At 37.1% G+C, this 27,048-nt stretch overlaps 1 protein-coding gene across 3 annotated transcripts in view; it reads left to right on the plus strand.

Annotated features, from left to right (window-relative positions):
* Window positions 1-1,655: 1,655 nt before the first annotated feature.
* The window catches only part of FKTN (fukutin), a 63,409-nt gene continuing 38,016 nt past the window's right edge, over window positions 1,656-27,048 (plus strand). For 2 of the 3 annotated variants that reach the window (XM_028108841.2, XM_028108843.1), the window contains exons 1-4: window positions 1,656-1,741; window positions 11,427-11,614; window positions 20,060-20,119; window positions 24,117-24,320. In XM_028108841.2, coding sequence (XP_027964642.1) covers window positions 11,510-11,614; window positions 20,060-20,119; window positions 24,117-24,320 — 369 coding nt within the window. In that variant the 5' untranslated portion in view covers window positions 1,656-1,741; window positions 11,427-11,509. Of the gene's footprint in view, window positions 1,742-11,426; window positions 11,615-20,059; window positions 20,120-24,116; window positions 24,321-27,048 lie in introns of those variants that run through there. The other variant, XM_028108842.2, reaches the window with a different exon arrangement.

Below are 27,048 nucleotides of genomic sequence, written 5' to 3' on the forward strand. Positions count from 1 at the left end.
GGAATATTTACTGAAACAACCCCTTTTTGTGCTTCGTAATGGATGGACGCTGCTAGTCATGCTAAAGTTTCATATGGCTTTGATGTTTGCCTTTTGTTTGCACTGTCAGTTGGGGGGATGTCTGGAAAGACTGGATATGTGTAGAGGTGGTTGTCACAGGCTTTGAATAGGAGTGAGGAGAACTGAGTTCAGAATTCATCACCATCAGTTTCTCAGGTAACATGAGGCAAGTCACTTCTCTCAGGGCCCTGGTTTTCTCAGATGTAAAAAGAGGACCTACATGATGTCAGGTTCTTTCTACTTTTGAAGATAGCAGGTTTCCAAAGAATAAAGGTCAAGTTATGAACAGATATCAAAATGATCAATGGAGCAGTGCATTAGGGATTGGGAGAAGAGGGAGGCCTAGTAGAAAAGACTGGGATGCTCTGGGGTTGGGTAGGGTTTGAATCATCAGGAACCATCTCTGTTGAGCACCTTGGGTAAAGATAGAAAAGGCAAGGAAGAGGCATTCATATTTTATCTATCTATCTATCTATCTATCTATCAACTAACTAACTAACTTTAGGGGAGGGAAACAGAATCTGAAGCAGACTCTTTGCTGAGGTGGAGCCCGTGGAGGGGCTTAGGGCTTGATCTCATGAGCTGAGATCATGACTTGAACCCAAACCAGGAGTCGGGACATTTAACTGACTGAGAGACCCAGGCGCCTGAGGCATTCATATTTTAGTCTGTTTCTGGCTAGGTGTCAAGGGCATAGAGGACTTGGGAAGGATGGCACTGGATAGCAAAGGAACCCCAAGTGGAAAGAAAGTGCATTATGTCTGAAAAGGAAGAAAAAGGAATAAGAGACATGTCAGCAATATATAGGACTTGATTTCTTGGGTCTAGGTGATTGATATTTAGAACCTGGGTTTTGAAAAAGTGAATTTAAGTGCCGTTGACAAAAGTGAGCATTTTATCAGAATTCTAGCATGCAATAATGTATTGGCAGTAAGGTGATTCAGGTTGTAGCTCTGGATGTTGTGAATAATTAGCTTCTTGGGCTATCATTTAATTCTTCTAGAACCTATTCTCTGTAAAATGATGTTGTTGGACAAGGTGGTCTCTCTCCTCTAAAGCCTGTAAAACTTGAGTCTAAGAATGGAGAACAACTTTCTGAAATGGGGGAGGGAGATGGTTGATGGACAATGAAATGGTTAATTTTGAACATACTGAGTTTGAGGTGCAGGAAATAGAGTTGGAAATATAGGCAGATGGAGTTCATAGACTGGAACTTAAATAGTGAGTTTTCTCTCAGAGGTGGTAGTTAAATATCTTGAAATAAGTTTGCTTTGAGGGATAGATTCTAGAGTAACTAGAGGATGCACCCATTGATGGGAGGCTAGAAAAATGACTGAAGGAGACACGTGGCTCTCAGAGCAATGAGCAATGAGCAATGACTCGTTTTAAAAAAGATTACGTGTAGCCATAGTAGGTTGTTGAGGCCAGCATTGTTATTAAAATAATTTAACAGCATTTGCAGCAAATATTAAGCACCCATTTCTAGGAACACTGGCAGAAAATAAATAAATATAATCTCCATTGTCTTTCTAATTGTCTACTCAGAAGTAATATCATTTACATATTTATTTATTCAACAAATATTTATGTGTTTCAGGCACTGCTGGGTGCTAAGGATATACTGACGAAAAAGGCTGCTGTTGTTCCTAGTATTCCTGCATGTAAGGGCCTTAGCTTCTAGGTCAGTGCTTTTCAAATTTTAACATACATAGGAATCACCTGAGGATCTTGTTAAAATGTAGATTCTAAATCAGTAAGTCTGTAGTAGGGTCTCTATGTTTGTATTTTTCACAAACTCCCAACATGATGCTGATGTTGCTGGTCTGAGGACCATGCTTTTCAGTTGTGAAGACCTAAGTCCTGTCTGGCAAATGCGGCAGTTATTAAACCACTGCTACTACTCACCATCTGTTTTTATTAATAATTTCATTGCCTTTATGAAAATAATGTATGATCATTATAACAATATTGGGACAGTATAGAAAAGCATAAAGAATGATGTAAAAAGGGGCGCCTGGGTGGCTCAGTTGTTAAGCGTCTGCCTTCGGCTCAGGTCATGATCCCAGGGTCCTGGGATTGAGCCCCACATTGGGCTCTTTGCTTGGCGGGAAGCCTGCTTCTTCCTCTCCTACTCCCCCTGCTTGTGTTCCCTCTCTCGCTGTGTCTCTGTCTGCCAAATAAATTAAAAAAAAAAAAAAATGATGTAAAAAATCACCCATTTCCCCCACCTAGACGTTATTGGTATTTTGGTGAATATCCATCCAGATTTTATATGTGTGCATATGTTCACACTTTATATATTATCTTAAGTACTTGATACATTCTGAGCCCTGTGTTTGATTCTATTAGCTATATAATTTTACTAAGCCCAGTACCCACACGTGAACCAAGCAATTAAGTACTTGCATTCTTGAAAGGAAGACTCAGTTAAAAATAACTTGGTTTAACACCATTCTGTTACTCAAAAAATGGGAAGTTATTAACATAATTAAAGCTTATAAAGTGTAAGCAGTAGTAAATGAGTACTTGTTAATTGACCCAGAATGAAAGATTTTTAAATATTTGAAAATCAATTGATGTTCACATAGAATAAACAAAAAAAATACCTTCACCCAACCCAAAGACCAAACAACTGTCCTTACTCTGGAGTGTATGCTAACTAAAGTAGTTTTTAAATGACCCCAAGGAATAGCTTATGTAAATAATGGTTGGGTCGAAAGAAATCCTCGGTTCCTCAAGTTTCTGCTGCCTTTGAAATAACCATAATCTTTTGTTTATACCCTATAGTCTTGTGACAAGGAACTGCTAGCAGCTTGCCCAGTGTCTAGTACATACGGCTTAGCAATATTTGTGAAGTTAATGAATGGATGAGGTAGCAAACCAAACTGACCTGTGTGACATAAACTCTGGCTGTAACTCTTCACCCACACCTGCTTGCATTCATCACTCATCTCAGATTTTTTTGTACTCTTCTGGCCACATAGAACTCTTCTCTTCTGTAAAAAGTTGCTTTTTAAATCTGTGTTTGTGCTTAAATTCTACTGTGGAAGAATTTGAAATGCAGAATACCACAGGATAAAAAAAACATGAATGATAGCCTCCTGTCTCAAGGTCCTGTAATTTAAGACTGACTGCAAAAATAGTATAGGGCGCCTGGGTGGCTCGGTCATTAAGCATCTGCCTTCAGCTCAGGTCATGATCCCAGGGTCCTGGGATCGAGCCCCGCATCAGGCTCCCTGCTCCGCGGGAAGCCTGCCTCTCCCTCTCCTGCTCCCCCTGCTTCTGTTCCCTCTCTCGCTGTGTCTCTCTCTGTCAAATAAATAAATAAATAAATAAAATCTTAAAAAAAATAGTACAGATATACAGTGGTGTGGGAATATAAGAGAAGGGGACTTTAATTGTCTGAGAGCAGAGGGAATTATTAGTAGACCTTTAAGATGACTGTTACTAATTATTGCTAGCATTACTGTGCACTCTGACGTTCTAGGTGCTCTTCAGTGCTTTACATGATTTAATTTGTTCAATCCTCTGAATAGCCTTTTGAGTCAAGTACAATTTATAGATCCACTCTAAAGATGGGGGCAACAAAGACATTAAGTAACCTGCCCAAAGTCCTACGGGTTACAAGTGCCAGAGCAGGATTTGAAGACAGCAGTCTGTCTTTGGAGCCTTTACTCAGTAGGCAGTGAGAGAGGCAGGGAGGTAGGGGGAGAAAGCATTATAGATAGAAGAAATAGCATAGGCAAAGGCACCCAGGTGAGATGGTACTGTATCAGTGGATTCATACAAAAGAATAGTACAAAATCAGCCATAGAAGGTCTTAAAGTAGAGGAAGTGACACAAAGAGGTACGTTAGAAATAATTTGACTTTGATCTCTAAGATGGGTATTTTGAGGAAAGCCTGGTAGTAGGATATTCATGCAGGAGGCTTTCTATTTAGACAGAGGTAATAAGGCCTTTAAATGAGGTTAACTATACGCAAATGGAAAAGAAATGACAGCTTTTAGAGACACTGAGAAGGATACACAGTTTGTTGACTCATTAGATATAGAGTTAGAACCACAAAAACTATTTAACATAAGTAATTGAGAATATAGGGATACTATTAACAGAATAGATGGTCAAGTCATGAAAGAAATCTGGTGTGAAGGCGGACAGTGATTCATTTTAGGTGTTAGTGGAATGTTCAAGAAGACATATCCAGCAGTCAGCTGGAATATTTATAAGTCGTAATTAACCAGTAGATTATGGGAAGTATCCCTAATAAAATGACTAAGAGCAAGAGAATGTAAAGAGAACTTTCATCTGGATTTTATATCCAGGAGAGTATCGTAGGCTTATTAGACAACACCGCTTCCTTCACCTTTTTACTTTGCCCTTGTAATATCAATACCTTCCTATCTTCACTTCCTTTCTTAGCTAGACTTTCTTATCTAGGTTTATCATTTCAGATACTCTCTGCAGAACCTTATCATTTCCTAGTCATTTAGAAAGGAGTCACTGGATATTTGCAATTTTTCTGGAGCATTAAATAGACCAATTTTTTTTTTTTTTTTTTTTAATCCCAGGTGTCAGCATGTTGAAGTAGAGGTTATATTGCAGAGGGTGAAGAAGTAAATGAGTGTTAAGCAGTTAAAGAGAATTCTTTTTTTTTTTTTTAAGATTATTTGACAGAGAGAGACACAGCGGGAGAGGGAACACAAGCAGGGAGAGTGGGAGAGGGAGAAGCAGGCTTCCCGCGGAGCAGAGAGCCCCATGTGGGGCTCGATCCCAGGACCCTGAGATCATGAGATCATGAGATCATGAGCTGAGCCGAAGGCAGACGCCTAACGACTGAGCCACCCAGGCGCCCCAGTTAAAGAGAATTCTTAACCCCGTGCAGTCTAACCTTAACCCCCAGGCTACAGATAACTCTCAAGAAGTTAGCCGTGAAGGAAAAGGAAATGAACAATATGAAAGACCAGCAGTATTTAGGGAAGATGGGTAGCATCTATTGCTCCTGGGCCTTTTTTTGCTTATAGCAGCTGGAAATGTTGATTTTTTTTCATGTCTTAACCTTGAATACATTTGTAGAAGCATTTTCTCTTTGTGCTTTCTAAAATGCTGCCTCATCTCTCTAATCGTGCCTTTGCCTAATTACACTGCCCTCTTCTCTGTCGGTTAACCTCCTGTTTTATTTTGCAGTGCAAGCCATATTTGAATTTCAGTTCTATCTGATTCATACCACCCATGTCTCCCTTTCCTTTCTCTTATGTCCCTGAATAAATTGGGACCTAGCAGCATTGAGGGGAACAGGCTAGCACACATCATCTGTGAACCTAAATTAGGTGTCAGGGCTGACATTTCTTGTCGGAGGGCCTCTGATGTCAAGAGAGATGATCCAGAAGGCCGGAGTAGGGAAAAGTGGAATAAAAAAGTCAGGCAGTTAGACATTCTTTCAGACAGATCCTTACTGATGATTCTCAAAGGCGTGGTGGTGGTGGTGGTGGTGGTCATGGGATGTCAGGTAAGCCAGGCGTCAGAGTGTTTCATTGCCATTATCTGTAAGAAAACAAATAATGTAAAATGGGCGAATGGGAAGCCGAAAGAACATGAAATGCTGCTCTTGGCTGTAGAGAGAGTCTGGGAACTTGTCTTGAATTCCCCATCCTGTACATTTCCTTTCACATTTGTGTATAGCTTTGATCTACCACCAGTTTTTTTCCAGCCTTTTTCATGTCTTGACACATAGTGAAATTGATAATAAAGGTTATAAGAATGTGTTCGTTCTTGGCTGGAGATGACCAGTTTTGGGCTCTGGCTACCCCAGGCCCAAAGAATGAGGGGGTTGATAGTTCTGACACGTATAACCCATTAAAGATTCATTGGGAAGCAGATCTACCCAGTCCTTTCTTCATTGCCAATTCTCAGTTTATGGCACTGGTGATGGCAGGCTTCCGTGTCATCTGAGACACGTTCTGTGCTGTAATATACCATACTTACATTAACCTTCTCATATTTGCATTAGAACTTGAAGATAATTGAGTTACTTAAACCTCCTAACTCCTCTTAGTGTCTGCATTATAAATTTTTCTGAAAACATTTGCTTTTTTCCCTTTATTTTCCCCTCATTTTAATTTATTACCTTTGCAATACTTGTTCTTCTCTTTTTCATTAGACATCATATACTGTCTTCTTTAGGAAGCTTTCCCTAAGTATAAGTAAAAAAAATACATTACTTATCCTCCCCAGAACTTTTATTATGATAGGTAAAATGTAACATATGAAAAGAAATGTATGCACAAAGAATGTTTTTATTTTGCTTCTATTTTGCTATAGTTCTCCATGTTATTTTTAAACGTTTCTTTTTTTTAAAGATTTATTTATTTTTGAGAGAGTGAGAGAGAGAGAGAGAGAGTACATGAGAGTGGGGAGGGTTAGAGGGAGAAGCAGGCCCCTCGCCGAGCAGGGAGCCCGATGCGGGACTCGATCCCAGGACTCCAGGATCATGACCTGAGCCTAAGGCAGTTGCTTAACCAACTAAGCCCCCTCGGCGCCCTTAAATGTTTCTTGTTCAGGAGTTGGAACAAGGTATGGGCTTTAAATTCTAAAAAAAAAAAAAAAAAATCACTTTCATATTTCATATTTTGTTTTAACATAGAAGTTCCTGCAGGACAGAAAACTTTTTAAAATAAAAACTTTAAAAAATAATTTTGTGTACTCTTGAGCGTTCTGCAATGTATTTGAGTGTACTTAGCATACATGATATTTCTTTATATTAATTCAGCCAGTTTTAGGCTGGAAGAGGGAATTATTCATATGTACTGATAAGTATAATCCAAAATGGAAGGTAGTAAAAGCCTCTCCTTGTGTTCCCATAGTAATTTGTGCTTACTCCTTCATAGTAATTACACTGTTTACATTGCCCCCATATTTGCCTCTGGTAGAGTCTATCACAAACTAGATGTGGGGGTGGTAAGGAATGGGGTCTGTGCATTTTGGAAAAAACTTCTCATGCTATTCTTAAGGTACACATCACACCTTCCATCACCATCAACATCACCATTCTTCTCTTGAAAATGTCTCCCTACTCATCTCTAAACTCTTAGAAAATAGGGAACTGTATCTTATTTATCATTTTATCTCCAGCTCTTAGCTTTTTGTGGCATCTGTGCTTGTAAGGTAGTCAGTAAATGTTCCCAGCAGGAAGGTAAAACTAGGAGTTTAGAGGTAGGAGAGATTAATTTTGACTCAGAAGAGCATGAAAGACTATAAAAGGGTTACCTGAGAGGAGTTATGAAAAGAGCTTTTGAGCTAGTTTTATGGAAATGGATGAGAGCATTTCACACAAGAGGGATGAGCAAAAGCAGAAGCAGGGAAGTGTGGTATGTATTCCAGGAATTCTTGGGCAAAAATTTCAGGGTGTGTGAAGTGGGAAAAGCCTAGAGAATTTGCTTGTGTTCAGTGGGATTGTGCATACTCTTGTATGGAATTGGAACTTCATTTGTAGGTGGTAGAGAGTCACTGAAAAAAATTTTTTTTGAAGATTTTTTATTTATTTGAGAGAGAGAATGAGATAGCGTGAGAGGGAAGAGGGTCAGAGGGAGAAGCAGACTCCCTGCTGAGCAGGGAGCCCGATGCGGGACTCGATCCCGGGACTCCAGGATCATGACCTGAGCCGAAGGCAGTCGCTTAACCAACTGAGCCACCCAGGCGCCCTGAAAATTTTTTATAATGGCATAACTTAATTCATCTATCAGCAGCTTGGTATATTTGTCGCTGTGTAGGTGAGGTTATGGGTAGGTAGAAAGTGGAGACTGGGGCTTCAGTTAAAATTAGCATATTAGGTACAGTTAGAGTCTAAATTAGAATGACAGTGAAGAAAGAAGAGGGGGTTGATGCCAGAGATATTTTAGAGGAGAAATCAGTAAGTCTTGGCTTCTCTTTTTATAAGTATCACATTTTTCATTTTAAAGTGGTAACTACATTCCTAATAAAGAGATCGTGCTAGCAAAAAGGAATGTTTTGACAGGTGCATACTCCTCTTTTGCAGTTGAATTGCCTTGGCATTTATAGAAAATAAGTAAAGTTAATTGGATATCATCTTGATAATAACAGTAGAGTTAAGTGATTGATGATATGTGTTGGAGGTTTATTTTATGTTAAGAATTAATTATAGATTAGAGACATGTCCAAAAAGGAGAACAAGACAATAATTTGGACCTTATGTTTCTGTAGTAGTGTATATGGGCCTTTTATGCTTTCTTTCTATTTATTAATTCAGGCATAGAAGAGTCTCAGTTACGGCACACTCTGAATGCCACTTTAGAAAATTACATAGGAATCAGTATACAATATGTTGATGCACTATTTAATATAACTACAAGAAACAGCTGAAATATTGAAAATGAAGGATATTCTCCTTGTCATCTTGTGAGCTACTTTTATCAGAGTATTTGTTTTATTTTAACAGATTTTAACTGACAGCAAAAACTAATGTCATCATCAGTGTTATTTTATATATGTTGCTAGTTTTTACAGTTTGAGGAAACAGAACATGATTGTGATTTATTCAGTTGTTTTTGCTCTATATTACTGTTGGTATCGTTTCTCTTAAGTAGTTTGTTGATTTTATATAATACCGTGTTTGCTTCATGTAGGCTTCAGCTCTGGAAGCTCATTTGTATTGTTTTAAAACTCTAAACCAAGGCTTTTGATTTTTTTAAGATGGCAGAGTAGAGACATTTGTGCCCTCTTCTATCTGAAATTACCCTGAAACAACAAGGAGAATGAGAGACAGAGATTACATCTTTGATGAGACCAGAAATCCTATAACCCCAAATCAAAATATTTGAGAAATGGTTGTCAAAATGTAAGCAGGAAGAGATTAAAAGAGGATGCTAGTAGGAAGAGGTCTCAGAGCTTGCAGAGCAGCGTGAGAGAGATCTTCTGTTTACAGTGGGTCGGGATGTATAGGAAGGCAGTGGGAGCTTCCTTGGATTGTTTGGCTGCATGAACTAGCAAGAAAGGAAGAGCAAATGAGAAAACACAGATACGCCGTCTTTGCAGAACACACTTTCTTGGTGAGGCAAGAAGTCATGGCTAAACAGTTTTCTCTCTCTTGTTCTCAGACACATTCTCTTGTCTCTCTCTCTCTCTCACACACATGCGCAAAACACTCTGTTATGAATGCTTTCTTGTACATCAGTGACTATCTTCTAGTCTAGAACCAGGCCTGCTTCTTCCTTCCACAGTCCTCTTGCGAATAACTGATCCTAGTAGAGTTCACATCATTCACAGGTGAATAATAAAAAGGAAACAAGCACAGTTATCTACACAAAAATGCTGTAAGAAAAAAGGAAAAAAGAAACAGGGAAAAACAAGTGAAAAAGAACCCATGAGAAAACTGTATTGGCCTAACAAATTTAATGAAACAATCACTTCTTTAAAATAATAGACAAAGTTTTTTGGCCAGGGAGAAATAGTAAGACAGCAGGATCTGATAAATCATATTCTGGCAGAGCTCAAGAAAGAAAAGGAAGAAAAAGAAAATCAAATAAATGGCCATATTGGAAGCAAAAAGGAGAATTAACATTATTGAAAAGTCAGAAAAGGGCATGACGACAGGCTTTTGAAAGTTGAACAAAGTGAAATGAGAATGAAAAGAGATGAAACAAAGGCCCAATTATGTTCTGGAAATAGAGAATTCAACATTAGACCAGAAAAATACTCAAACATATAATTTAAGAAACTTCCCACTAAAGAAATCTTAGTTCTACAGATCGAAAGAGCATGTAATAGAGAAAAATTAGTATACATTAATCCTTGAACAGTGTGGGGATTAGGGACACCGACCCCCCCCATGCAGTTGAAACTCTGTGTTAACTTTTGACTCCCCAAAATTTTAACTACTAATAGCATACCATTGACCAGAAGGCTTATTGATAACATAAACAGTTGGTTAACATATATTTTGTTTATGTATTATATACCATATATTTACAATAAAGTAAGCTAGAGAAAAAATGTTATTAAGAAAATCATAAGGAAGAGAAAATACATTTACAGGACTGTAAAAAATCCACATATAAGTGGATCCACATAATTCAAACCCATGTTCAAGAGTCAACTGTACAGTCATCAACATCATTATGTAACCTAGTTTTTAAAAACTTTGGATTTCAGAGGCAAGGAGTGCATTCTCTGTTCACACCAGTAAAAGGGTCATTTTACCTGTAGGGGAGTCCTGGGGGAAGGATCAGATATTGTCAAGGGGATATTTAGCATTATAGAACAGTGGTACAAAGCCTGTAAGTCATCAGGGGAAAGAAAGTATGATCTCAGCCCAACTATCAGTTGACAAGTGTATTTGAACAATGTAAGAACTCAAGGTAAATAGTATCTATAAGTTTTTTGATAAAGTATAGGAAGATGAATATCAGCCATCCAGTAGATGAATGGAGATGATTCAGCAAAAGGATTGGCAGGAAGATAGGATGAACAAGAACAAATTAACTGAGATTTGTAGTAACAGAATATAATAGAACTGTTACAAGGTAGAAATAACTAATAAAAGTCGAGATTGAAGGAGAAGAAAAAGCAGGAGAGTAAGTATAAATTTGCTGATTTTCTCTTATTTGTCAGCTGGAGAACAAAGGACAAAAAGTTTAGACATCAAGTAATAGAGTTGTTAGTATATTTAAAGGAATAAAGATGAACACTTGAAGAACTAAATATAATATGTTTAACCAAAATCAAATAGTGCATAGGAGGTACAAAGAAGTAGAACTATATTGTTTCTTATCTTAAATAGATGCAACCAAAGATGAAAGAATAAAAATTTTTATCTTTACACTTTATTTACATTTGCAAAAAAACTGAAAACATATATGGGATATTTATAAAAAACTGACCATATCCTAGATCACAAAAAACAACAAAAAGCTATCATACAGATGATGTTTCTTGACCAAAAATTTTCTCAATTTCTTCTGTGGAAGTGGTTCTTAATATGGTCAACAGCATCAGCACGGCCTGGCAGCTTGTCAGAAATGCAAATTCAGAAGCCCCATACCAGATCTACTGAATCAGAAACTGTAGGAGAAGCCCCCAAATCTCTGTTGGTCAGGTTTTACAGATATCCCATTTATGTTTGTTATTTGCAGTTGTTATTTGTAGAATGCCATGATAAATATTTTTGTTCTTTCATGTTTGGTCTCATATCTAATTATTTAGGAGAGGAAATTAGTAAATCAAAGAATGTTCTATAGAACTTTAGGTAACTTTTTCTTTGTTGTAGTGCTGGTTATTAGAGGTGGAAAAATTAAAAGTAGGTTTTGTTTCTTTAGAAATATCTTTTTTGTTTACAATATCTTTTTTGTTTACAGAAAGCAAGATTATCTTCTTATCCAAAAAAGATGAAACCAACACGGTTACTCTCAAAAGACAACCAAGTGAATACCTTAGACTAATGAGTAGAATCAGTAAGAACGTGATTTTGGCGCTTTTAACTTTGACAAGTTCTGCATTTCTACTGTTTCAGTTGTACTACTACAAGCACTATTTATCAGCAAAGGTAATATTTTTTCTCTTTTCTCATCATTAGGCAAAATTAGTTTATTTCAGTACAGTGTACTTCTCCCTCCCATTCTAGGGGAGGATACTTCTCTGTCCTAGTTGACCTTGACCATGAGACTTATTTTGGCTGGTGGAATGTTATAAACATATGCAGAAATTTCAAAGGGGCTCTTATGGTATGACTTGCCCTTTGTTCATCCCTGACGTGCTGGGAGAAGAATGTGCTCTGGGTAGTTCTGGGCCCTGGATGGGATTTATGAAGCAGACCAAAGCATAGCTGCCCGGCTGACTTGCAGATCTGACAGAAAATAAATGCCTATTAGCCTTTAAGATTGGGGCAAGCCCAACCAGAGGCACCCAGGCACCCCTAGGAGCTATTATTTTTATTATTATCTTCAATTTTATAATCAGAAGTAGTATATGTTATATTGTGTCCATGGCATACAAATTGCCTTAGTAATAAGGGCCATATTCATTAAGCAGAATTGAACAAAATAAGGCATAAAATTAAATAAAGTTCACTAAACCTGTATACTATTAAATTTGCAAAGTTTGTATTATTTGAACTAGAGTTCTTGTTTTTTATGTTCACTATTAATAATAGGTAGAAACGATGACATCTAAGTTCTGAAATACCACAGGTTACTTTTATTAAAAAATATGGAAATTACATTAAGCTATTCCTAATCAAGTAATTTTGCATTCTATAAAATGGAGTTTTAAACTTTATTAATTCAAAACTTTTATTTAAAAGTCGCCATTTGCCAGGCACTTTGACAGGGTGATAGAAGCAATGAGAAATGGTTTCTCTCTTCCATTTATTTATAATTTGTTGGGGACAGATGCTACTGGAAGTATAGATGCTTCTTGTATGTTATTAGTGTGAAGATAAAATACTATCTGTAAGGAATACAAGTAGTTTATGCCAAGAGGAAAAAAATTCTTTATTTAAAAATACTAGGTGTAGTTAGAGTAATAGATGCTGAAGCTCCCAACTTTTTTTTTTAAGATTTTTTATTTATTTATTTGAGAGAGAGAGAATGAGCAGGGTGTGGGGGAAGAACAGAAGGAGAGGGAGAAGCAGGCACCCCGCTAAGCAGGGAGCCCGATGCAGGACTCCATCCCAGGACCCTGAGATCATGACCTGAGCCGAAGGCAGACACTTAACCGACTGAGCCACCCAGGCGCCCCTAAAGCTCTCAACTTTTAAATTTTTTTTCAATTTTGTTGAAAATATATACACTTTTGGCTTTTTATTAAACTTCAAGATCTCACTTAAACTTCAGGGACGTACAGATGGATCTTGAGTATTCTAGTATAGTTTCTTGTGACATAGGAAGAGAACTCAGTTTTGTAAACTTTGTTTACTGATTATATCTGAATTGCATTTCTCATTTGTTCAACATTCTCATATTCTCAATCTCTGTTAGATAGATAAAGAAAATTCACACAAATAAAATGATTTCTAGTTCAATTAAGTTAGTTTGATTTGTTAGCAGAAGATTACAGAATGGTAGCCGTGATCAGCACTAACCTATAGGTCAGCAGCATCAATGTAAAAACCATAATTTTAGGTCATGTTTGAATTTCAAGGCAATTTAGAAGGACACTTGAGATTATGTGTTAAAGCTAGGACAAGAATGAAAAGTTGGTTTTATCTGTGATCTCGGCCTACTTGTAGTAGTAAATGCCTGCAGCAGTAAATGTTGAGAAGGACTGCAGAGCTTTTCAGGCCCTCTTCAGGAGAGAGTACTCTTAATCATTGGTTAGAGAAGAAGGGTTATTGCTATCTTAGAGTTAAGGAGGCCTACTTTTGACCATTTCTAGGGCCTCACCACAGAATTCTCTTGGCCCTAGCTGGTTAGACAAGTTTAGCCTTTCTATGACTTTCTAAATGAGGTCTGAATAATCTAGTTAGTTGATAGCATTGAAGGGAAGCAATTAGTATATTATTTCTTTTGGGTCGGGCACAACTCCCTACATGGGTGGACTTGACTCTTCAGGTTCCAGAGAACCACCCTCTAGATCTTTGAAATACAAACTTGTGTGATGGCCTTGTGAGCATTTTCTTTGAGCTCCAGTTTTCAAGTAATTGGCTGACAGTTTGCATCACAAAGGAAGGGGTGTCTGTAGGACCCTCTAGGGAATGTCAGTGGTTCATTGTTTTCTTACTGCACCAACCAGGACTGTGTGATTATAATTCTGTGTGTTCATTCAATCTGTATTTATTGATTACTTGTTATATACAGGCCACTTTACAGGAATACAGAGATAAATAGAACACAGGTCCTACTCTCAAGGAACTCATAATTTGATAGAAGAGGCAACAGCATTAATTCTTGAGTTTGGGGCTTAGATAGTCCTGAGTTCAAATCCTCATTTGGTTGTTTGGCTTACTGCAAGTCACCTAACTTTTTTGAGCCTCAGTTTCTTTAAATGGGACTAATAGCAATGTTGCTGGTTGAGATAATGTATGAAATGCATCTAACTTAGTGTTTGATACATGGTAGATGCTCAGTAGATGGTAGCTATTAATAGTTTACATATTCTAGTCCTTTTAAGGTTTACATTGCTGTTTGATAATAAATTGTATTTAATTATTACAGGCTTCTCATGAGCCTACATTTATCATTTTTTCATAAATGAGTTATCTGGGGCCCAGATATCTTAAGCTTCTTGCTAAAGATTGCCAAGTTCAGGTCCTAAAACTTACGTCTTCACTCATAGAGTATCATACAAATATGTTCAAACAAAATACTATAGCATTTATAAGGTATGAAATGAGATTGCTTTAAGGTATTATGAATCACAGTAGAAAATTATAAAATATTGCTGCCTCAATGGAAGGAAGACAAAGCCAACAGACTATGTTTGTATAAAGTATTGAGTGAACCAAACCTTAGTGATGTTCTTGACTTAGAACCGTAAGCAACACCAGTGCCTGCAGTATTCAGCTATTCTCATTACCTAGAAAGCCACTTACAGTGTTCTGTGCTAGGATGTCTTTCTTTGCATTATATGTAGTAACCTCTGTGTGTTTGGTTATAAGGCCAGGAGGGAGTGGAAAGTTTGGATTTCAAGTTGGTAATAGTCATTCACAGTGAACAATTTCATATGCCATTATTAGAAATGGAAATTAAGGGGCGCGTGGGTGGCTCAGTTGGTTAAGTGGCTGCCTTCGGCTCCGGTCATGATCCTGGGGTCCTGGGATCGAGCCCCACGTCCGGCTCCCTGCTCAGCGGAGATCCTGCTTCTCCCTCTCCTTCTGCCTGCCGCTCTTCCTACTTGTGCTCTTTCTCTACCTCTCTGTCAAATAAATAAATAAAATCTTAAAAAAAAAAAGAAATGAAAATTAATCTGGTAGCCATTTAGATCATGTGCAAAAAAGATTTTTGAAATATTTTGAGTTGGTCAGTTGCTTGTTAAAATCATGCAAGAAACATGATTGTAAAAAAACTCTTCTTTGACTATTGGCTGGTTCTCTTATGCTCTGAAGGATAATATACAGGTCATTGCTGGAGGAAGAGTATTCCATCTGATAATCTGATCTAGTGTGATAAACTTTGATAAATGCTGTTGTCCCTCTCTTCCTGTCCTTTCCTCCTCCAATTACCACCATTGTTCAGGAGAAATGTGAAAGAATTTCCTCCATTAGAATTGAGGGATATTTAAAAAATACTTCCATGTATTCCCAGACTTTAGACTTTTAGGTTTTCTGGCCAAACTGTTTTGTCTTATTAATAAACAAAGCTTTCCCACTGTCTCAGATCACATTTATGAGTCTTATCCACTAAGAACTTCAGTGACTTGGGAGTAAGTAAAAGAACAGTGCATGTACTGGAAGGAAAGGCACTGAGATACAGAAGGGGAAGGCTCCCTGGAGGGTTGGTGAATTTACCATGGTTAGTGTTTCTGATCCTTACGATTGCAAATTTATTTTTTTTTAAGATTTTATTTATTTATTTGACAGAGAAAGAGAGCACAAGCAGGGCGAGCAGGAGGGAGAGGGAGAAGTAGGCGCCCTGCTGAGCAGGAGCCCGATGCGGGGCTCCATCCCAGGACTCCAGGATCATGACCTGAGCTAAAGGCAAATGCTTAACCGACTGAGCCACCTGGGTGCCCCAGGATTGCAAATTTATAAATAATTGAAAAAGATCAGTTTTTTAAGTCTTACTGTTTGATTCTCTATAGGCATGAGTAATGATCATGCTAGATTAAGAATTCTGGTTTTTGGTTTCTGTAAGAAACTGTCGGTTACTGTCTTTCAAAAAAAATGAAAGGATTTTTCCTTGAATCTTCACCTCCTATATCCCAAATACTTTCTCTTTAATGGCATAACTTAATTTGACTCATTTATCAGTGAAGTTCAGTAGCCACCAGACTTTTTCTACCCTCCTTTTTGGTATCTGACTCCATCTTTACATTTATTTATTCACTTCACATAATTTTTACTTTAAACATCCTATAGGAATATCTTTAGGCTTTAAAATTTTTTTGGAAAACTCCTTATTTTATATAGCATTTCTTTTAGAACATTCAGCCATTTATTTCTCTCTCTCTCTCTTTTTTTTATTATGTTATGTTAGTCACCATACAGGACATCATTAGTTTTTGATGTAGTGTTCCATGATTCATTGTTTGCGTATAACACCCAGTGCTCCATGCGATATGTGCCCTCCTTAATACCCATCACCAGGCTAACCCATCCACCCACCCCCCTCCCCTCTAAAACCCTTAGTTTGATTTCTGGAGTCCATAGTTTTTCATGGTCCATCTCCCACTCCGATTTCCCCCACCCTTGATTTTTCCCTTCCTTCTCTCAAGTGTTCATTGAGTTCTTTCTGTGTGCCAAGCACAGTACTAGGCTGTGAGACAAAATGATGAGTCAAGTGTAATCCTTACTGTCTAGGAAGTCACAAATTGGGGAAATTTGGGATTGAAGAGGAGAGGAGTTAAGAAACCTTAGGGGCGCCTGGGTGGCTCAGTCTGTTAGGTGTCCAGCTCTTGATTTCAGCTCATGTAATGATCCTCAGGGATCAAGCCCTAGGTCCAGCTCTGCACTCAGTGCAGAGTCTGCTTGAGATTCTCTCTCTCCCTCTCCCTTTTCCCCTCCCCCTGCTCTCTGGCTCTTTCTAAAATAAATCTTAAAAAGAGAGAGAAACCTATAAAGAGACACACAAGCAAATGATGATATGTTACTTCTTCAAAGCACACTTCATAAACCCTGTTCTGCCTACTTTACTAGTTATAGTTTAAGAACTCTTCCACTCTTTAGTCTCTAGCTTTTGTAATCCTCTTCTTTACAGCTGTCACAGTTATTTTTCTTAAGATCTGATCCACTTATTCTCTGCATAGCATACCTGTGGAATAAGATCCAAATTCTTACCATGGTATGGTAGATAGTCTCTGTTTCTCAAGATCCTGTCTTTCCCATACTCTGGGCCTCAGGAGGCTGACCTCTATGGACTGCATTAGCTGAATTCCCTTGCCTTTTCTAGTTGAAGTCAGCCAATGGGAAACATCACCCAGAGGTTGGAGACCAGGAGGAAAGAGTGGTCAGGTTATTTATTCTCTTGGTTCTCTATTTCTAGGATCATTGCTTGATAGGGACTGCATTCCTCCGAAACAGCTGCAGTGTAGCCACTGGGTGCCAGTAACTGTTCCTCAGCAGAGATAGATTAGCCATTAAGATAAATGAAATTTAAACTGCAGGGCCCCTCACTTCCAAAGCTATATATTTTGATAAAGTTTGCAGAAGATATTTTTGCATTCTTTTTCTTAAAAAGGACCACCAAAATTGTATAATTTTCAGGCCCCTGTAAAACCGGATCCTCCTGTGTCCTTGTCCTTGACCCTTCAAGCTTGGGTAAGTGCAAAGTTTATAAGGAATGAAAAACTCCTGAATTACCTACTTAGGGAGGTTATGATTGAATATTTAATGGGTGAAATAATATTTTGAGTTGGTTTTATGAGTATAAGTTCTCCAGGTGAAAAAGGATGGGAAGGCCATTACAAATAGAGGAAACAGCCTATTTGAAAAGGATGAGCTATGTGGATATCTAGAAGAGGAGCATACTACCTAGAGACCAAAGGAAGCACAAAAGTCCTGAGGCAGGAACATGCCTGGCAGTTTTAAGAATAGCAAAGAGTTGAATATGGCTCTAGAGGACTTTTGCTTTTATTCTAGGTGAAATTAGGAACCATAGGAAAGTTTTGAGCTGATATGTGACATGATCTGACTTAAAAAAAGTAGTGAGTGGATGCTCTGTTTAGAACAGATGATTGGGTGAAGGGCTAACACAGATCATTTAGAAGGCAGTTCTAGTAATTTACATAAGATGGTGATGGCTTGGACAAGGGAGCTAATGGTAGAGTTCATGAAAAGTGGAAAGTAGAGCTGTCAGAATTTGTTGATGGGCTAGATGTTGGGTATAAAAAACAGAAAGGAGTCAGGGATAACTTTAGTATTTGGGGCTTAGATAATTGGAAAAGGGAAGTTGCTGTTTACTGAGATGGGAAAGACTAGGAGAAGCAAACTTGAGGGATGGTTAGAGATCTGGAGTTTTTTTCATACATGTTAAGTTTGAGATGCTTATTTGACATCCAGATGAAGAAGGTGAATAGATAGTTGAATAAGTTTGGAATTCAAAGGACTAGTTTGGTTGGAAATATAAATTGAGAGTTGTAAGCATATAGATTGTATTTAAAGCCATTAGAGTAGATGAGTTACCAAGAAAGTGAACATAGAGTAAAAAGAGGGAGAAAAGTCTCAGGGTTTGAGTTTTGGGACCACCAATACACTGGAGGTGGAAGACCTAGCAAATAAGAACAAGGAGGAGCAGCCAGAGAGAAGTAGCAGGAAAACCAGAAGTAGTCGGGATTCTGAGAGCCAAGTGAAGTGTTTGAGTGAGACAGAAGTGATCAACAATTCTTGATAGATCAAATAAGACAAGGAGTAATAACTGTCCATTGGATTTAGCAACGTGGAGGTCGTTGGTGATCTTGATGAATACTTGGAAGAGTGAAATTAATCTTGTGAGCTCATGGGAAGAGAGGAATCGGAGGCAGTGAGAACAGACAACCCATTAAAGGTTTTGCTTAAAGGACAGAAAATTGTTAGTTGGGAAAAGAGGAGTTGTTTGTTTGTTTGTTTTAAGATAGGAGAAATAATATCATATTTATATATTGATCCAGCAAAGAAAGCGAACAGCTCAGAAATTCAGCCTCATCTACTAATGGAGGGCTATGATGAGCAACAAGGGCTGTGTTACAGTTTGCCATCTCTTTTTAAGGATGAAGATTACAAAGCTGTCTCTTTGTGATTTAATCTCAACTATCCCTTGGTATGAAAATGTTATTGTCTAAGTTGCAGAGCTTATGAGGAGAGACCAGTTCTGGCTTTACCTTAATTATTCAGTATATCTCTTTTCCGCTCTCCTTCCCTGCATTTAACAGACCATCATTAAACATTTACTCATTACCAAGCTCTGTACTAGGCACTGTCAGTACAGAGAAAGATTGGACTTGGTCCCTACCCTTAAATTTGCAGTTTAGTGGGGCGATGAGTCTCCTTTTTAGGAACTTGGGGCATATTTCATTTTTAGGATAAAGCTATTCTTACTGTTCTTCAACATCCTCCCATCTATATCTTATAGGTAAAGAACATATTCAAGGCATAAGAAACTTCTCTGGATCTTCTTTGAGCTTGAAACATTCTTCATATTGTCTCTAGACCATCAGACATTCTTTCTCCTGTTACTTTCAAAGTATTTTGGGCCTGGGGTGCCTGGGTGGCTCAGTCGTTAAGTGTCTGCCTTCGGCTTGGGTCATGATCCCAGGGTCCTGGGATCGAGCCCTGCATTAGGCTACCTGCTCTGTGGAAGGTCTGCTTCTCCCTCTCTCACTCCCCTTGCTTGTGTTCCTTCTCTCGCTGTGTCTCTCTCTGTCAAATAAATAAAAATCTTTAAAAAAGAAAAAAGTATTTTGGGGCTTATCAGATGAAAACTGATAATGCTTTCTTCCTTCTGATTCTCTAGACCTTAATATTTTTTAAATTTTTATTTTTTAGTGGAGTATAGTTGACACACAATGTTACAGTAGTTTCAACACAGTGATTCAGCAGTTAGTACATTAGTACATTAGTTAGTACATTAGTACAACACAGTGATTCAACAGTTACGCTATGCTCACAAGTGTAGCTACCATCTGTCATGCAACACTATTAGAGTACCATTGACTGTATTCTCCATGATGTCCCTTTCACCCCTGTGGCTTATTCATTCCATAACTAGAAGCCTATATCTCCCACTCCCCTTCACTCATTTTGCCCATCCCCCCCTCCTCCCCTTTAGCCACCACCAGTTTGTTCTCTGTATGACAAGCAAAATAAGTCAGAGAAAGATAGCTTTGAGTTTACTAAAATGTTTTTTTGTTATCTTCTTAGAATGGAGCTGGTTTATCAAAATCTAAAGGAAGCCAAAATGGATTTGATAGCACACAGTGGGTATGTATGATAAGCACAGATGAAATTCCTCATTTACAGTGTTCATTTGGTTCATTTGTTTATGTACTCAATAAGTATTTGTTGAATGATGATGATGGTAATAGCTGTCTTGGTGGGCAGTGGGAGTAGGTGGAGAGGAAGGGATAGGCCCTGTGTCAAGTGCGTTACATGCAATATCTCATTTAGTCCTTATGGAAACTTTATGAAGTAAGTACATATCGTTATCCTCAGTTCACTGAAAGAGTTTAAGGTTAGTTGGCTAATAAGTGGCTGAGTCCAGATTCCTAAGTGTTTGCCTTCAAAATTCTCACTCACTGAACTATGGTGCATCCCCAAATGAAAAAAATATATGAATCAGAACTGAACTATGAATAAGGGAAAATAATGATTAGGAATAAAAATCTATTCAGCTGGTTTCCTTTTTAAGTTAAGGAAAACTAGCAGTATGTATGATATAGCCCTGTTTTGATTTATAAATTTCAGAGCCTATACATTTATAAAAATATGTTTTCCTACCTTTTTTCTAAGCAAATTTAGAATGAAAAACAATGGCTAGGTTACTAGTTACTAATAAAAAATTACATTTATCCTATTCGTATATATTTTGGATATGACCAGTTATTTCTTGTGGATGACCTCAGTCTTTGGCATCTCTTTAACCAGGACATGAAGCTTCTAAGATAGGAAGTGGGTTTTCAAAATCATGAAGCAGCAATGAAGTAGTAATAATTTTAGGTCCTTGCTGGCACCAATTGGTTTTCAACTACTATTTAAAAAGTAAAGTCTGGGATATCCTATACCAGGCTCCTCAGTTATGAAGTACCAAGATGAACTTTTAATTTATTAAAAATAGCAGATGTTTTCCTCTGTGAACTTAAGGAAGTCTGAGGGGAACAGGAAGCCCCATCTTTTTCATTCAGGGAAGGATCCTGAGGTGGGAGAAAATATGTTTTGTTTTTTTTTTTAAAGGGTTTACTTCCAAGATAAATGAGCAAAAATTAAAGAACAGCTCACTACGTTCAGTGAGTTCTCTTTGTTAATTACATTGCATGGTACTAAGAATTAGTCTATAATTGCAGAATAATGTGGAAGGGGAGAAGTACTAAAATACTTTTGTAATAGTATTTTAAAAGGAAGGAAAAGTGAAATCTGATCAGTAAGTGTGATACTGAGCCCTGAAAAAAATTCTAGAATGAGTTATTAAACAGATGACTTGAGAGCACTTAGGAAAGGGAATGATTATTAGGAGCTAGCCTTTCACTAAGAACAAGTCCCACCAAGCCCTTTTAGATGAATAGACTATTATAGTCTTAGTGTACCCTGTTTCCAACAAGACATTTTTCTTTCTTGCAAACAAAATGAAGGTCAGATGATAAGAGTCATGTTTATTTAGAATTAATTGGATTTAGAGTCAATTGGACATCTGTTTCCAAGGAGCATTGATGATTGCTTGATAACAACCTGGAAGGCATATTTAGAAGGTGAGTTAGAGAATATCTCCTCTACCCTGCCCTAATCTATATTTATATCAATAATTGTAATGAAGCCATAAATGTGTTCATCATGTTTATATTTAACACTAAGCTGAAAGAGATTCACTCAACAAACATTTATTAAGCACCTTATATGTGCAGGTGTCTGTCACTTCATCATCTTTCTTCCAAAATAATTTCTTTTATTCTTCTGGTGTAAAGCACAGAAAGCAACAACTATAAAAGAAAAAAAATGATAAATTAGAATATCAAAATTTAAGACTTCTACTCCTCAAAAGACACCATTAAGAAAATGAAAAGAGGGGCGACTGGGTGGCTCAGTCGTTAAGCGTCTGCCTTCGGCTCAGGTCATGATCCCAGGGTCCTGGGATCGAGCCCCGCATCAGGCTCTCTGCTCCGCGGGAAGCCTGCTTCTCCCTCTCCCACTCCCCCTGCTGTGTTCCCTCTCTCGCTGTGTCTCTCTCTGTCAAATAAATAAATAAAATCTTTAAAAAATAAAAAGAAAAAAAAAAGAAAATGAAAAGAAATGCCACAGAAGAAGAAATATTTGCAAAACATGTATCTGACAAAGGACAGGGTATCAAGAATATATAAAGAACTCCCACAACTCAAAACCAGATTTTTTGTTCATACTCTTTATCAGATTGAGGAAGTATCCTATTCCTGGTTTGCTGAGAGTTTTTAATCATGAATAGGTATTGAATTTTGTCAAATACTTTTTCTGTATTGAAATTATCATAGGATTTCCCCCCTTCATTCTACTGATATGGTGAATTTCATTGATTTTCAAATGCTAAACTAACCTTTCATTTCTGGGATAAACCCTACTTGGTCAGGATATTTACTTTTTTTTTTTTATCTTTTTCTTTTAAACTACTGGAATTTATTTTCTAGTATCTTTATAGTGGTTTATAATTTTCTGTTTTGTAATATTTTTGTTAGGTTTTGGTATTTGGATTATACTGGCCTCATACAATGAGCTAAGAAGGATTCCTCCCTGCTCAGTTTTCTGATGAAGTTTTTGTAGAATTGGTATTATTCCTTAAATATTTGATAGAATTTACCTGTGAACCATCTGAGTCTGGAGTTTTTTTTTGTTGCTGTTGTTTTGATATATAACGTGTGTGTGTATATATATATATATATATAAGTTTAACAAATACATATGAATATATAACATATATATAAATTCAATTTTGGTGATAGGTATAGGGCAATTCAGATTTTTCGTTTTATCTTGTGGTAATTTGTTAATTGTGTTTTTAAAGAAATTTGTCCATTTTATCTAAGTTACTGTATCTTTTAGCATGAGTTGTTTTTCTTTTTACTTAGTTGTTTCTCCCACTAAGAGATAATAAACTACTGTAGAGCAGAGATTATTGTAGTCTTGGTATTTGCATACTCAGCACTAAAAACAAATGGTAAGAGACTTACTACTAGCTTTATCTCATTTTTTATTTAAATTCAATTTAGTTGGGGTGCCTGGGTAGCTCAGTCATTGGGCGTCTACCTTTGGCTCGGGTCATGATCCCGGGGTCCTGGGATCAAGCCCTGCATCGGGCTCCCTGCTCAGCAGGAAGCCTGCTTCTCCCTCTCCCACTCCCCCCACTTGTGTTCCCTCTCTCACTGTGTCTCTTTCTGTCAAGTAAATAAAGTCTTAAAAAAAAAAAAAAGAGAGAGTCTTTTGGTCATTTTTTCTATCCTTAAAATTCTTAATATCCTATTTATTTATATCTTGTATATATTTTACGTATTTCTTCAAATTTTGTGAATAAGAGTTTACCTTTAATTCTATGAGGCACCTTTTTGATGGCATACATCCCTTTGAAATGATTAATTAAAGTATGCTTTTAAGCAGTGATGTACACCAGTTATTCTATTTATCTTTGCTGCTCTTTGGTGTTACTTACTCTTGAGTGTGGCTATTGTATTTCTATTCTAATTTTGAAATTTATGTTTTCAGTAGGGGACTCTACTTACTGCCCAAAAGAATTATATTTTAAAATATTACATTATTACTAGAAAATCAAACTATATATGAGAATAGTCAAGCAGGCAATATATTTTAGTTTGAATCTTTTGCTTAGAAAGATTATTAAGCAGTATTGCAAATACGAAGAAAAGTGGCACATACAATTGATTTTTGATTTTGAAAAGGTTGACATGACCTGTTTTTAAAAACTGACATCTGGTATTTCCTCTCCCACTTTGGCTCAAAAATATTTAATTAATACCTAGGAAATAATTTGTAAACCCGAAGTTTTCATTTCAGATACAACTTTCTCTGTGAAGATTTTGTTATTCTTTGGATGTACAGTTAATTAGTAGCTTACTATTCTCTATAGTGTGTTGCATATATTTTTGCTATAGCATATTTTACCTTGTATTATGAATCTACTGAGTGAAACATACATATTCTTATAAAATTAATGAATAAAAATTTAATAAGGTAGATTGTTGTATTGGTTTAGAAGAATTAAGGGGATTCTTTTCCTCTCAAACAGCGTGCAGTTAAAAAGTTTATTATGCTAACATCCAATCAGAATGTACCAGTGTTCCTTATTGATCCTTTGATTCTGGAATTGATTAATAAAGACTTTGAACAAGTCAAAAATACATCTCATGGCTCCACTTCAGAATGCAAGTTTTTCTGTGTTCCAAGAGACTTTACTGCGTTTGCACTGTGGTATCACCTGTGGAAGAATGAGGTAAGATGATTCACTTTCAGATAACAGAATGTGTCTTTTACAAAATAGTGTGGGGTTAAACCAGTTTGAAAAGTAAAACATTTCAAAAATCTTTAAAGCTTTTTATAAATTGTATTGGCAATATTTTCAGCAATAAGTAACAGAAGACACTTAATAGTGGCTTAAGCAAATGGGGGACTTATTTTTCTTGTGTAACAAGTGGTTGAAAGATTGGTGCCATTGGTATTAGTTCAGCTGCCCACTGATGTCAGGGCTGGCATCACTGAAGTTCTTTCTTCATTTTTCTCATCATTACAAGATAGCTGTCATAGTTTCCACGCATCATATCCATGTTTAAGGCAGGAATATGAGAGGAAGGGATGGTGACACTATTCATTCTTTGAAGCAAAAATTTTTCTCGAAAGCTCTGATAAACTGCTTATACTCACTGTCCAGAATTAAACTCAAGTGTCTTCTTGTTGGAAAGGGAGCTAAAAAGACAGGTACTTAGGTTTTCCATCAGTGTAGTAGGCAAGCAGGAAGGGATCTGGTGATGAATATTCAGTATCTGCCACGTAAGGTATAAGGTATGTGAGGGCAGTATCACTAGTCGGTAGCACTACTCTTTCCATCCTGTAAGTGTGCAGTACTTGTTTGTTACTCAGATGGAGGGCTGCTTAGTTGTGTTGACCACTGCTGTGTAGGCTTATGCTCCAGGGTGGCGATGGGAAGCAGTTTATGCGGCACGTTTCCTTGATTGCCCCAGGCTCTTACACGGGGCCTCAAGAAACTGAGCTTTGACTTTTTTCTGGTCTACAGTTGGTTCTTTCCAGGCAGTGATGCAAGTGATGAGACAAAGTGTACATATAAGTACCTGATTCTTGTTGGCATATTTTTTTCTTTCTTCCCAATTTTATATTTTTAAAATATTTAAATTTGTGGAGAAGTTAGGATGTGGTATTTTAAATGTAATTTTTATGTTTTTAATTAAAATAATACCAGTCCCAAGTTTTAAAAGTCAGATAGTAATACAGAACTCATAAGGAAAAAGAGCAGTATCTGCTCTTCTCTCCTCATCTCTTATTTCTGCTCCGAGAGTCAACCACTCTCAACTCTTTCTACCTTGTTTATTTTCTCATTTATAAATGAAGTGTTTCTGCTTCTATTTTTAATATTCCATATTTAATATTTCATAAAATATTTCATGTTTTTAATATTTCATATTTCAATCATAAAATTTTCATATTTTAATATTTCAATTTAGTTTATAAATTATGAGAATTTAGCTCATATCTATTTTGTCTTCCTATATACACACACACTCTCTTGTGCCATCATCATCCTAAAATGACTATATCACATTTTGTATTAAACCAGTAGTGTTGACCTTATGAATATATAATCACTTGGATGCTACCTCATTTAATCTCATTATATTCCTTTTCTCATGCGACTTTTTTTTTTATTTTCCATTATGTTCAGTTTGCCAACATATAGTACATCATAAGTTTTTGTTGTGTTCAACAATTCATTAGTTGCTCTTTTTTCCTCCTTTTCTGTTAACTAGTTTTCTATATATCTATTAATAATCTATGTATAAACTCTGTAACAGAAACATGACACTGCCAATAGGATCTAACACACTGGGTAATCTCTCAGTTCCACTTTTTTGTCCTTGGAGACATCCCTCCTAGAACTCTGGGTCTTTTTGCCTTAATACAGACTGATCTGCTGTGCAGATACTGTTCTGTAACTCCCCTTCACAGCATTTTAGGAATTCCCTTCAGACAAAGTGTGAATGGGAGGTTGAAACCTTGCATGTCTGAAAATGTTTCTTTTTACCTGCATATTTGATTTCTAGTTTGACTTATATAGCAGTTAGCTTCTACTGTGTAACAAATCACCCTAAAATGTAGTGGCTTAAACGACAACCATTTGTGTAGCTCATGATTTTGTGACAATGATTTGGGTAGCATTTAGCTAGGCAGTTCTTCTGATCTCAGCTAAGCTCAGTTTCCAGTCAGCTAGGCAGCTCTGCTTCTTCAGGATGGCTGGCTGTCAGATGGCCAGTGGAGGTGCCTGGGCCATGTGTCTTTCATTATCCAGGCTAGTCTGAGAAAGCAAAAACATGAGAGGTTTCTTGACATTGTTAAAATATTAAGATTTTTTAACCATGAACATAAATATACCTCCTTTCATTCAGGTGTCCTTTAATGAGCTTTAACAGAATATTGTAATTTTTCTAACAGATTTTGTACATTTTTTAAAAAGATTTTATTTATTTATTTATTTATTTATTTATTGAGAGAGCGTGCACAAGTGGAGGGAGGGGCAGAGGGAGAGGGGGAGAGAGCATCTCAAGGAGACTCTGCACTGAGTGTAGAGCCCAACTTGGGCTTCAGTCCCACAACCCTAAGATCATGACCTGAGCCAAAACCAAGAGTCAGACACGTGACCAGCTGAGCCACTCAGGTGCTCCATATTTTGCACATTTTTGATAAGATTTATTCCATGCTACCTTATAGTTTTGTGTGTGGGGTGTGTGTGTGTGTTTGTGTGTGTGTGTGTGAGGAGTGGGGGTGGTGGATAATGTGGATGTTTTTCCTCTTCCTTCTCCAATTTATTATAGGTAATGAGAATGCTGTTGATTTTTGTGTATTGATGCTATATCCCAGCTACTGTTCTGAACTCTGCACTGTATAGATAAACTCCACAGTTTCTTCCTCCCATTCTCCTCTCTTCATCCCCA

Source organism: Eumetopias jubatus, unplaced genomic scaffold, assembly GCF_037043125.1.
Source record: "Eumetopias jubatus isolate StellerSeaLion01/CBP00866 unplaced genomic scaffold, mEumJub1_p1.0 scaffold_15, whole genome shotgun sequence".
Lineage (NCBI taxonomy): Eukaryota > Metazoa > Chordata > Mammalia > Carnivora > Otariidae > Eumetopias > Eumetopias jubatus.